The sequence below is a fragment of the Corvus kubaryi genome, unplaced genomic scaffold (genome assembly GCF_017639235.1).
Source record: "Corvus kubaryi isolate FWS band 111438036 unplaced genomic scaffold, C.kubaryi_AGA036_p1.0 78, whole genome shotgun sequence".
Taxonomy (NCBI): domain Eukaryota; kingdom Metazoa; phylum Chordata; class Aves; order Passeriformes; family Corvidae; genus Corvus; species Corvus kubaryi.
Window position 1 is genome coordinate 5340064 of NW_024582065.1, and position 12014 is coordinate 5352077.

Sequence of the window (12014 nt, forward strand, 5' to 3'; positions counted from 1 at the left end):
CACTTGCATCTTATTTTACCCCTGCCCTTATTTACCCCTGTGATTACCAGTTTAACTGCCCTATTTTTAAATCTGGGTTGTTAATTAAATGTGATTCCTCTTTGGAACTAAAACGTTCATCAAGTTTGTGATTGCACTTGAGCAGAAAATCTTTGTGTGCTTTATTACCACCAAGAGCCAAAGCAAAACTGTGCAGCCCTGAATGTCCCTGCCAGGAACAAAGAGCTGGTGATGGGGACAAAAAGCTCTGGAGCTGTGCAAGAGTCCAACTGTCCAGCACTGGCTTTTTTCACATGCTGGGACAAGGATCACGTGGAGAGGCGGAGTCAGCCCTGCAGAGCCCGGGTGGCATCGTGGTGTTGGTGGTGGGATCTGGGGAGCTTCTGCCCCAATGGCATCCATAACCCAGCATCAGATCCAGAAGGTAAGGAGCTGGTGGCCGGGGTGGGAGCGTGTCCAGAGTGCAGGCAGGTGACGCTGTGTGTAAGATACAGTCGCTGCTAGTTAACCTGTCAGCAGGTCTAGCAAAGATCTGCTTTACAAACACTTTATATTCTCCTCAGCTTCTTGTATTACGTTAATTTTAGTGTGTGAGTGTCGTGGCTACAAACTCTTCTGGGGGCAGCTTGTCCCACAGAGCTCTTGGAGGGGTTTCTCCCGTGCCCCTTCTGTCTGTGCTGCTTGGCTCTCATCCCTGAACTCGAAATCTTCCTGGCAAAGGATAATCTCCAGGGTATTCTATATAAAGAAACTGAGTTCACTGCCAACAGAGTTCATTTTGTAAAGGATTGTGTAGTGAACTGTGAGAAATCACCCAGGGATTTTTTCCTTAGAGAGAACAAAGCTTTTCAGCTTGTAGAGGAATCTCACTGTGATTTGGCACACAGGTATGACTGCCCTGTTCGCGTTACTGGCCTTGGTACTTTAATAGCTTCTGGTTACGGGTCTTAGTTAGGATATCCTTGAACCACAAAAGGCTCTAGTGATGAGCTCTTTGCTTTGTGTAGACTGAGGGATTGAGATAGATTGTTCTTAACTGTTTGGAATTTCAGCCTCTTAATGACTATTTTGCAACAGAAACCCCTCCTCAAATTAAAAGTTAAGAACACGCTGCCTGGCTTCAGAGCTGGAGCTGGGATGCTTCTCACCCCATAAAGAGCCAGAACTGTTTTCTCTTGCTTTGTGCTACTTCCCCCGAGGACTCTGGGGAAGAGCAGTCATCCTGTCTCTTCCAGTTCCACGAGGATGGCTTCCTTGTCCTGGAGCAGTTTTTCAGCGCAGAGGAGTGTGAGAGCATGAGGACCCAGATCCAGAGAATCGTTGCGGAGATGGAAGTGCCGCCACACTGCCGCACCACGTTCTCCACCAGGGAGGAGGAGCAGCTCCAGGCGCAGGTACCGAGAAGGGCAGGGCTGCCCCCGTTGGAGTCCTGGAAGGAGGAAGGGAAAAGGCGAATTGCTGATCAGGGTTCACTCTGGGGGAACATGACTCTTTCTCCTAACTGAACATAACACCGGGAGAGGAATTTGCTCTCCAACTTTCTGCAAATGTTTGCTGGGGTCTTATCAAGAGTCTTATCAGTGCGTGGCTCTGCCGTGCTTTCAACCCCCGGTAGCCACAAGCAGCTCTCACAGATCACTTTGTACATGTTCTGCAGACAGAAAACTGGTTATTTTCCAGGCAGCCAGCAAAAGAAAAGCAAGGATAACCTCTGTGTGAGAGGTTCTTGTAAAGCCCTGATCAGCACCAAGACATGTAGTGTTGTGGAAAGCCTTTTTATGAGTGATTTTTCACTGTGTTTTGTTTATGCTGCGGCTTGGTGGGAAAAAGATGCAGGTGAGTGTTAATGCTTTGATTGAAGGTTCATTTTTGTTTTTACAAGGATGCTATTGTTACTGGGCTCTTATCCCTGGCAGGGCAGCTCGGATTATTTCCTAACCAGTGGAGACAAAATTAGATTCTTCTTTGAGAAAGGTGTTTTGGATGAGAAAGGTAAGCCCTGGCCTGAGCTAGCCACACAGAGGGGATGGGAAAAGGCTGAGTGAGGGATCAGGGGCCACTTTCCAGCTTAAGGAATGATTCCTACTTTGCAAACAATGTTAAATTATGATTTTGTTTTCTAGGTAACTTTCTAATTCCAAAGGAGAAGTCTGTCAGCAAGATTGGCCATGGTATGTTTAAAGGATGGGGTTTGGAGAGGGATGGACAAAAGCGATGTGGTTTTCAGACACGAGGATTTCTCCAGACCTACTCACTGTACATAACTGTCTCTGCAATTCTCTCCATACTGCCCCTCATTCTCTGCTCTCAAAGGACTTTATCTTCTGTTCCAATCCTTTTCAAAAACGCCTTCTGAGAGGTTTTTCAGCAATGAATAGCTCAGAGTCACTGACATGTGAAAGTCTGGACTTCAGCCCTTGGCTCTTTTATGTAAGAAGTTTGCTCTAAAAATTTACCACCTGAGACTGGTGACATTCAGTACAGACCAAACTCTCTCCTGTATCCTGTGCTGTGTTGGGTTGGCGATGTTGAAGCTACCCTCCCTCCTGTGGTGTCACCAGCACCTTTTCTTTACCCTTAGTGGTTTCAGTTTGACCTATTTCCTCTCTCCCAGTTCCTGGACTTGCATTTTGATCCCTTTTGTTTTCAAACAGTACATGGAAAATGAGAGCAGGATTCCCCGCACCTGCAAATGTGGACTTTGTTCAGACTAAACTTTACTACAGTTGGAAATTCAGTACTAAGAGCTCTTGTTCTTTGGTTTTCTCAGAGAAACACTCTCCCCTTCCCAGGCCCGCTGCCACTCTGTCACACTTCAGCTTTTCCTCAGGGGAAGTGAAAACAACTGTAGATCCCTGCTGACCCAGCAATTTAACAATTCAAAAGCCTTCTCTAGTCTTATTTTCTGTAATTACTCATTTTGGTCAAGTCTCATCCCTTGCTCGAGAGCAGCTCCTGCTGGAGCTGGGCGTGTGTCGTTGTGGCATGATCAGCATGAGCTGGAAGCACAACTCTGAATCTTTGCTTTGTGGAGTTGTCAGAGTTGGGTTGTAGCAAGTGTCTGCACAAACACTGACCTGCTGGCTGGTGCTCTCTCAAGGGCACTAAAGATGAGCTCTAGCTCCTTTTTGCAGTACTTCACTTTTCTGGTAGGTCTTAAGAGGTGAGTTTTTAAAGGATGCATTCACCCATATGCCTCAGGGTCATGTGTAGTGGTTGTCATTTGTGTAATATAATATTGAATCACATAATATTCCATTTTGTTCACTGTTACACACTGGCTTTAATATATGTGCAGTTTGTGGCCAGGGAGTGATTATATTTATAGTCTTTAATAATGACTGTACAACCTATAAGTGTCCTATCACCTTAGGTGTGATAAGCCACATTTATCCATCTTGGGAGGGATGAAAATTTCTGCCTGCAATTTATCCTGCTTGGCTGTGGTGTCTGCAGCTCATCACTGAGAGCTGCCACGTTCCCTTTTCTTCCTGAAATCTTCCATCTGAGCCTTTTCTTTGCCCTTAGCTCTACATGCTTATGATCCTGTCTTCAAGCAAATCACCCACTCCCCCAAGGTGCAGGTGAGCTGTTACTCCTTCCTAGAATAATGGTATGGGGGAAAAAAAAAATTGCAGAGTAGTTAATTAGTTTTCTTATGCTCCCAGGGGGAGTCATTTTGTCAGTGAAAGGAAATTTAAAGATCTTCAAAGAGTAATGTTAAATATTGTGCAGAAGACATAAATCTTGGAAAATTTTCTTGTAGGAACTGGGAAGAAAACTAGGCCTTGAGAGACCAGTAGTTGTGCAGAGCATGTATATCTTCAAGGTACAGTAATTCAAGTTGTCTTGTCACTCAAGAAATAAGACCCTGATAAGTGAGAAGCTGTGAAACTCTTCACACATCACTTTTTTTTCTTTGCAGCAACCTGGCATTGGTGGTGAAGGTGAGATTTGTGTTGTCTCTGTATCACACTGCAGATAATGCTCCTTTAGGAAAGGAATATTACCAAGGAAAAGGCTCAGAATCAGACTTAAACCTGTGAGTTTAGTGGTCCAAACCTTCTTAAAATAATCTTTGAAATCCCCATTTTTTCAGAAAAGTTTCTACATCATATGCAGCTTGAACAAAGAGCTGTTTTTACATTTGCAGTAGGCTGAAAGGTGGTATTTTTATGTAAGATTTAATGTGTGTGATAGGTGGGTGGGCAGGGGAGGGCTCTGAGTCAGGGGGATGCAACCCTGAAGTCCTTCTAGAGCAACTGAATCCCATTAAAGACCCCAATGACAGTCTCTCCTTGCAGTAACACCACACCAGGATGCCACCTTCCTGCACACGGAGCCTCTGGGCAGGATCCTGGGGTTCTGGATCGCCCTGGAAGATGCCACACAGGAGAATGGCTGTTTGTGGTTCATCCCTGGCTCTCACACCAGTAAGAGCACGTGTGTGACCACTGCTGGTCACCAGCACAGTTCTGCTTTTCCCCACCTCTAGAGCACACAGGGTGGCTTTAAACTTCTGCTCACCTGAAGAGTCCCTCAGTGAGTGTAATCAGATTTTAAGCCGCTCGATCCTCAAATCCTGGAGCCGGCTGTACTCATATAATAGTTTATGCTCCTGTAGAAAGCACAAATGGACCCAAGGTTGGCTTTGCATAAGTGTGTGACTATTTGTGTTCCTAAGGGTCTGTTGCAATGCACAGAAGGGGCCAGAAAGGCAAACAAAATGCAGCTGTTTTATCTGTTTCTGCCACAGCTGGAAAATCCTAAATCTCTACTTAATGAAAAAGACCCCACCCTAATTACTAAGGAAAGTGTGAATATAGTAATAATAAAGTTCCTATCATTGCCAAGAGAAATCACTGATATTGTTCCTTTTTGCTGTGCAGAATGTAGCCAGGGGTTTAATTTTTGTGTGTTTGCTTTTTCTGTGGATTTGCAGATGGGATTACCCGGAGGATGGTCCGTGCAGCTTCAGGTGCCTCAACATGTGTAGAGTTTGTAGGGTCAGAGCCAGCTTACGAGGACAAGCAGTTCATACCTCTGCCTATAAGTAAAGGTACAAACAGCCCCAAATGGGACACTTCACAGCTCAGGAAAACACAAGGGAGCTAAAATCATATTTTAACCCTTGCACCTTCCCTTCCACTGGAAAGGCAGAGCTCATCTTTTGGAAAACAGCAGTCCAGGTGATTCTTTCCCACAGGTGGACTCATACTCATCCATGGCGAGGTTGTCCATAAGAGTGAACTCAACAGCTCGGAGTCTTCTCGCCATGTGTTCACCTTCCACGTGATGGAAGCCAAAGGCACCACCTGGAGCAAAGAGAACTGGTAAGGTCGTGATCCTCACGAGTGGCTGAGGAAATTGAAGCCTTTCCAATGTACTACTCAGGATAACTGTTGGGGGTCTTGCCTGTCACAGTTTGTTGGTAGTGCCTCAGTTGGCATTGGTTTCATACCTGCAGAGCTGGAACAGCCTCTGAAGTTTTGTTTTTACCTCTTCTTTACTCTCTAGGCTCCAGCCAACTCCTGAACTGCCTTTTCCATCGCTCTACACTTGAAGTTAGTGACTGGCTTGTGGAGTCAATAGCTGATCAATATTCCTTCCTGATTGTTCATTCACAGTCTCTTTAAACACAGCCTTCACTAGATCAGCTCTTAATGTTCATTTATCCTCCTCCTCAAAACCAGGACCATTATCACAGCCCAAAACCCGCAGTAGACAGAAGCTTCTACTGCAGCAGGAGCCCTGCCAGTATGAGAGTAGTCACCCAGTCCTTTTGGTAAGGAAAGACCTTCAGCCTTGAAAACAAACCAGTTAAGACCATTGCACCTTGACTGGAACCACTTCCCAAGTATTTCTCCTTGCAGATACTCAGTATTTTCTTGTGTTTAAGAGCTTAAGTGCATTTCTTGGCTGGTTGATTCCAGCAATGCAGGTGAACATGTTGTGGGGAGAAGCTTGATTTTCACCTCCAGGTTTCTGTCCTATTGTTGGAATAACAGTGATTTCAAACAGCCTTGTTTGAAGCAGAAGGTCTGCTTTTTATAGTCAATCTTCTAAATACTCCTGACAGACTGTAGCTGAGTGTTTTATCTCTGGGTGTGTTGATTAAAAATATGACAATTCTTAAAGATTCATATTGAAATGATAGAAACAAAGAACCTCAATCAAACTCTTTACACTTAAATAAAAAGATAGAAATTCTCCTTTTCATCTCCATCATCTTTTCTTTGAGGAAGACACAGTGTGACCTTCTCCCAACAGATGGGGACAGTGCTAAATTGTCTTATGAGCAGTTGGAACTCTCAATATGCACAAGAACAATTTCTATCCCCAAAACCTCACCAAACCCAAACAAACTTATAGCCAGGAATGTTTGGAAATGCAAGCTACATCCCAGGCAAGCTCCAGCCTGTATCCTGAACTGAACAGAAACTGTGTAGGTGTGATTTCACCAGCACTGGTGCAGTGGCAGCCCTGAGATAGGAGCCCAGTGCCTCCAGTGCAGGAATTGCATCAGAGTAACCCTAAGGCTGCTGAGGGCTGTGGCAGAGTGAACCCAAATCTTACTAATTCATCCCTTTCAAAAGTAAATTGGGGAGCTGGGTCATGGCAACAGCAGGAACACTAAATGCAAAGTTTCTGCATTCAAAAACTGCCTTTTCTACAGTTTGTTTGAAAGTTGGAAGAAGGGTGGAAGGAAAGCAAATTTTTCTACCTCTGGTGCAATTTATGACATCAGTGGTGAAGGCTGTGGCTTGTGACAGAAGCAACTCAAGTGTTGTCTGTGTCTTTCCATGAGAGGAGTTAATAATTTAGAATTCTGCTGAGGAGGGATAGTTTGTCCTGACTTGCACCACTACCTGCAGTGTGCAAAGCCATCTACTTCAAGTGCCTAAATAAAATTTAAGAAGCTGAATTGATTGGCAGGATTTCCTGTTAAACGTGAAGGTAACAGCCCAGCAGTTACTGAGTCTGGTTTCCTACAGAGTATCTGACAATTTACTGTGTTAGGAACCAGCTCTGGCCAACTTTGGCATCCTCAGGAAAAGCCATATCCCAGGAGCCCTTCCCAGGCAGGGTGATGAATTGGGCAGTGCTACCTCTCAGCTATTCCAGTCCTGGCTTGTTGCAGGGACACACAATATTGGATTCTGGAGCCAATTTTGCTGACCCAGAGACTAGTTTCACTCCACCCTGGTCTTATGTTTCCTCCCAAGACATGGTCTCAGAGCTACAGGGCTGCAGGACAGTGTTGTGTAAGGTACCTTGGACTTCCCCCAAACTGTTCCCAAAAGTGAATTAAAAAAGGGTCAGAAGTGAACTGCATGATGCAAACTAGAATCCTGGGATGACAATCTCCTGCTTGGACCCATCCCTGGAGACAGGAAGAGGCAGGGAGGACACTTGTGTTTTGTTCTAATGGGCACTTGGCAAACCAGTGAGAAGAGACTGTTGATACAGAAGGGTTTCATACATAAAAATGGGTTTTTTGGCCACAAAATGGTAGCTGTAATTTTAATTAAATGGATGTAACTCAGTGGCTTTAGTTAGTTTGTTCATAGAAGCATTTTTATAAATTATCTGGCTGAAAAAATGTGAAAAGTAGGAAAGTGCAATAGTAGAAAATTTTATTGACTTCAACAGATTTTCTGCTTTCAGGATTAATGTGTAATTAGTTTTAGCTGTGACTTTGCTTAATTTTCCCCCCGTATTCATTCCAAATTAATTTAGAGATTAAATCTTAAGAAAGATAAAACATTTTTCTTGCTGAAGCAAACTTCAGGGCAAAAAATTCATTGTTCTTATTAGTATGGTCTGGAATGAGCAGTGTCTGACATTCCCAAACCTTCACCACCCACCCTGTATAAACTCAGCTGTGACAGATTTTGGAGTCGTGTTTGTGCATCGTGGTGTGGTTTTGGCTCTTGCTGATGAGGACTGGACACAGCTGGACACTTGTACCTGGTTCCTGTGCTCACCCTCGTTATCAAACATGCTTTACATTGTGCTTATACAGAAATGAGAGCTCACACATCAAACACAAGATGCAGGACTCATTACAGAAAACAAGGTGCAGTACAGAGGTAGCAACATCTGAGAGATTTGCTTGTTTATTTTTTCCTCTCTAATTGACTTACCTCTTCTTCCTCTGCTTCCCTTGGGCACCCAGAAGAAACTTAAATTGGATTAAACACAAGTGCTGTTTTTATCAGTCATGTTTGTTGCTGCTAGAACATAAATCTGGCTATTTTCAACGGGGGTAAAAACAAGACCAAATCAAAACCTTTATTTTAAGTAAGTCTTTTTCATTCCTATTCTCAACAATTGTCTCTGCTGTACCAAAAGATAAGCTTTGAGCTTTCATTACAGTGCATTTTCTAGTACCACTTTTCTCTAGGAAGGGAGAAAACTGTTCCTGGAAATGCTTCTATGCCATGAGCATGATCTGGAGGTAGAGAGGCAACAGCAGATTATCAATTTGGGTAGTGTAAGCTTCCAAAAGAGAAACCAAACTCACAGATGCCAGAATCCAGGCATAGCTGGAGTTCAGATTCACACTGCTGTCAAAGATCAGGATGAGAGCCACAGCAATAATCTGAGCAAAAATAGCTGTCATTGTCCCTTCAAAGGTCTTCTTTGTTCCTGGCCATTTGATTTCCCCCATTGTACTGCCGAATACAGAGGCAATGGTGTCTCCTACCCCTACTGCCAACACCCCAGAGTAGGGGACCAGTGCTCCTGCCCCAGGCAAGGTGCCTTTAGGAGCACAAGATCTAGGAAACAACCACACTGGGAGGGACATGCCAAGGAGGAGATAAATATGAGTCAAGATTAGAGGTCCACTGTCTCTTTCATCCAAGAAGAGAGAGAGCAAATGCCTCAGGGTTTGTCCAAAGGGTTTGATCCTGAAGTACCGAACGTACTCTAAGAAGATGAACACTGCCAGACACAGCACTGCAGCAACGTAGAGGAGCTGGCGGTCATAAATTAGTCCAGGAACATAAGTAGCTACAACAATGAAATGGAAATATTTCCTGGTTATAGTTGAGGCCTGGTGTTTTTTAGATTCAGATGATCTCTTGGCGTTCTGGTAGAAAACCACACCACATGCTGAGGCAGCCAAGAAAGTCCAATACACAAGAAGGTAAAGTCTTGTCTGTGTCTGAAACAGAAACTGGAGCAGCCAGAACAAAGGGTTCCTCTGGATCAGTCGGTACAGCCAAGGCATGATGACCCCTAAGCCTAACACTGCTGTCATCATGTGGAAAAACATGGAGGAGATCCACGTGCCCGAATCCAAGAAAATGAAGAGCACAGTGAAAAAAAGACCAAGAAGAACAACTCCGACAACTGCTACCAGAAGGAAGAAGTCAATGGGATCCCCTCTGCCCTCAATTACATTCAGTGAGCGTTTAATGAGCTGGTTGAGAACAAAACTTACACCTCCAAGAACCAGCAGCGCTTCTCCAGGAGTAAAACATCGAGGCAACAAGTACAGCAAGATCATACTGAGGTAGACAAAAATGAGCAGCACTTCTAGAACCTCTATCACTTCAGAGACAGTCAAAGAATGTTTCATGGTGTAGATAATTATGCTGCCAGCAATACCAGTCACGATGCAGGTGTTGGTTGGCACAGGTTTGGTGATGCCAACTGCTAAGATGGACAGGAAGAGAGCGAGCAGCATTCCCGTGGAAGCCACAACAACGCCGAAGCGCTCGAAGTACACGATGCCGGCGGCCCTGCAGCGCTCCTTCATCACCACCCCCAGCAGGGGGATCACCATGCTGGCGGGCAGGAGGCCGCTGTTCGCCGCCCCCCGGAACTGGAACACGGCCCCGCCCAGCTGCAGCAGCCGGTCCCATTTGAACTGGACGTAGAAGGCCTGGACAGCCAAAGCGACGGCGCACCAGGAGAAGCGGTCCCACACCACCGCGTGCACCGACAGCACCACGGTGAACACCAGCAGCGACTCCACCAGCACTGCTTTGTTTAACATGATTCCAGCCCAGCGTGCCTCAAGCTTGCAGGATCTCAGGACTCCCACTGTGCTCAGTTGTCCATTAAGAATTCCCTTCCATACTACTGCAATTCCTATTAAAAAAAAAAAAAAAAGCAAACAATTAAAGCAACTATTCGGACAGTTAAAGTGTTTGTGCACCTATTTTGTTCTTAAACTCAATTTAAACTGATAGTTATGTGCCCATTGCTAATGTCAACACACAGATGATTTAAAAAAACCAAACCAGTGCGGTGAGCCAATCCTGCTCTTCACTTCCTCTGAATGAAGGCTCACAGCCCACTGACAGCTGCCCTGCAAACCAAACTTTCCTTGAAACGTTTGGACTGGAAGATACGGAGTTGAAATAACCAGCAGCAGGCATATTTACTCTGTTAGGTTAAATCTCATTTATCTTCTTCAAATTGTGGGCATTGACAACATTGTGCAATTCTCACCAGCATTTATTGCTTTCTGGCAACCTTGATTTCTCTATGGATATTGTAATTTGATAATCAGCCATGTGTAAGCCTCTGCCATTACACTGGCACCTCTTCTGGGGTCTTTGAAGGTCTCAGGTTCTTTATTTCTGTTGGAAATATTATGGCTGATCCAGTTGTGAAACAGTGGCTTACTTCATCCTTTCTGGTCCACCCTTAAGCTCATTAGCAGGAAACTCTGATTAAATTCTGCTCCCCAAGTCTCATTGCCAATATCTACACCAGCTCCCTCATGGAAGGCCAGAAGTTTATTTAAAGTTCTCTTTTGGGTTTTCAGCCAGTGTTGAATGGTGACACCAGATTACAAAGCTGACAAAGTAATAGCAATATTACTGAGGAACTATTACAGTTTGTAGTGTCAAACTTCCTTAGACTGTGTGTCTGCAGTGCTTAGATATTTATGACTTTGTACTGAAAACTTAATTATTAATAGATTGCTTTCTGGCATCCTTATTCATATAGCCTGAAATACTTGATTGCCAAACAGCTTCATGACATGCACTGTTGCTACACAGCTCCATCAGGCCAAGTGTAATCTTTTGTCATCACAATTAATTTTTAAACAGGAGAAGAATTAATCATACAGTCAATAAAACAGAACTGGTCTGGGCAATAGCTACCTCCAACCAATAATGGTTTTGGGGTCCTACTCTTTGCTGTTTCTGAGCACTGGGGAGGGGGAAACCTAAGGCTTATTTGAGAAGAGGCAGAGTAAATGTCACCTGCCAACCAAAGACAGAGTCCTCCTACTCAGTCTGGCAACGTTAAGGTTCCACCCCAGCTCCTATATCAATGGCACATGACAGCTTCCCCGCCAGGCTACCTGGCTGCAAGGCTAGGCAGAATTTCACCCCGGGTGAGGTTTCTGATGCAGCAGTTCTGAATGTTTAGACCTGGCAATTTGCAACGCGAAATATTTCACTGCTGAATTATTTCGTTTTCTTGTGCCTGCCGCAATCCCCTCCTCCACACCTTCTTTCAGGTAATGTGAAGCTCCTCGGCACTGCCGCTCTCTCATCACCGAACGGGACCCGTCAGCCCCCGGTTCAAGCCAGACACAGCGTTTTCCGCCCGTTTCGAGATCCGCATCCCCGTTGCTCTGGGCAGGGAAGCTTCCCACTGACATGCTGCCAAACATCCGGTAGTCCTCGCCTCGCCCCTGCCTGCTCCCTCTCTTCCCCACGTCCCCGCAGCGCTGTGGACTCCCCTCAACCCGCGGGCTGCCCGCGCCGTGCCCTTCCACGCTCCTCGCCGCCGCCTCCTCCTCTCCCACCCAGCCAGCCGCGACACCCACAACGCAGCCTCCGCTACTGGGGACCACATCCGCCCGCGGGAGGTGTCGAAGGCGGTCCCGGGCGATTGCCGATTCCAGCGCGAAGCTGCGGCCCCGCCCCCGGGAGCCCAACGCGCACCCACCTCGCAGGACGCCGCCATCTTGCCCCGCCGCGTGTCACATGACCCAACGTGGGGGGCGTGGTCGGGGGCGTGCCGCGTGCCGCACCACG

General features: G+C 45.7%; 2 protein-coding genes across 6 annotated transcripts; one reads left to right on the plus strand and one right to left on the minus strand.

Moving 5' to 3' along the window:
- The first annotated feature begins 243 nt into the window (after positions 1-243).
- PHYHD1 (phytanoyl-CoA dioxygenase domain containing 1) lies at positions 244-9310 on the plus strand. Of its 4 annotated transcripts, none has more exons than XM_042052001.1 (12): positions 274-424; positions 1236-1394; positions 1831-1836; positions 1917-1992; positions 2124-2171; positions 3529-3584; positions 3767-3829; positions 3926-3947; positions 4305-4433; positions 4943-5059; positions 5207-5333; positions 9182-9310. In XM_042052001.1, coding segments are annotated over exons 1-12 (837 nt in total). In that variant the 5' UTR covers positions 274-391; the 3' UTR covers positions 9183-9310. The 4 variants fall into 4 exon arrangements, with proteins under 4 accessions (XP_041907936.1, XP_041907935.1, XP_041907933.1 ...); XM_042051999.1 differs by lacking the exon at positions 9182-9310 and adding an exon at positions 5518-6212 and having other exon boundaries at positions 291-424; XM_042052002.1 differs by lacking the exon at positions 9182-9310 and having other exon boundaries at positions 244-424; positions 4292-4433; positions 5207-5252.
- DOLK (dolichol kinase) lies at positions 7621-12007 on the minus strand. 2 transcript variants are annotated; one of them, XM_042051989.1, is made up of 2 exons: positions 11926-12007; positions 7621-10104 (listed from the first exon to the last, which is right to left on the minus strand). In XM_042051989.1, the coding sequence occupies exon 2, from the start codon at positions 10007-10009 to the stop codon at positions 8438-8440; it is 1572 nt and encodes a 523-aa protein (XP_041907923.1). In that variant the 5' UTR covers positions 10010-10104; positions 11926-12007; the 3' UTR covers positions 7621-8437. The 2 variants fall into 2 exon arrangements, with proteins under 2 accessions (XP_041907923.1, XP_041907922.1); XM_042051988.1 differs by lacking the exon at positions 11926-12007 and adding an exon at positions 11482-11647.
- Between the last annotated feature and the right edge of the window lie 7 nt (positions 12008-12014).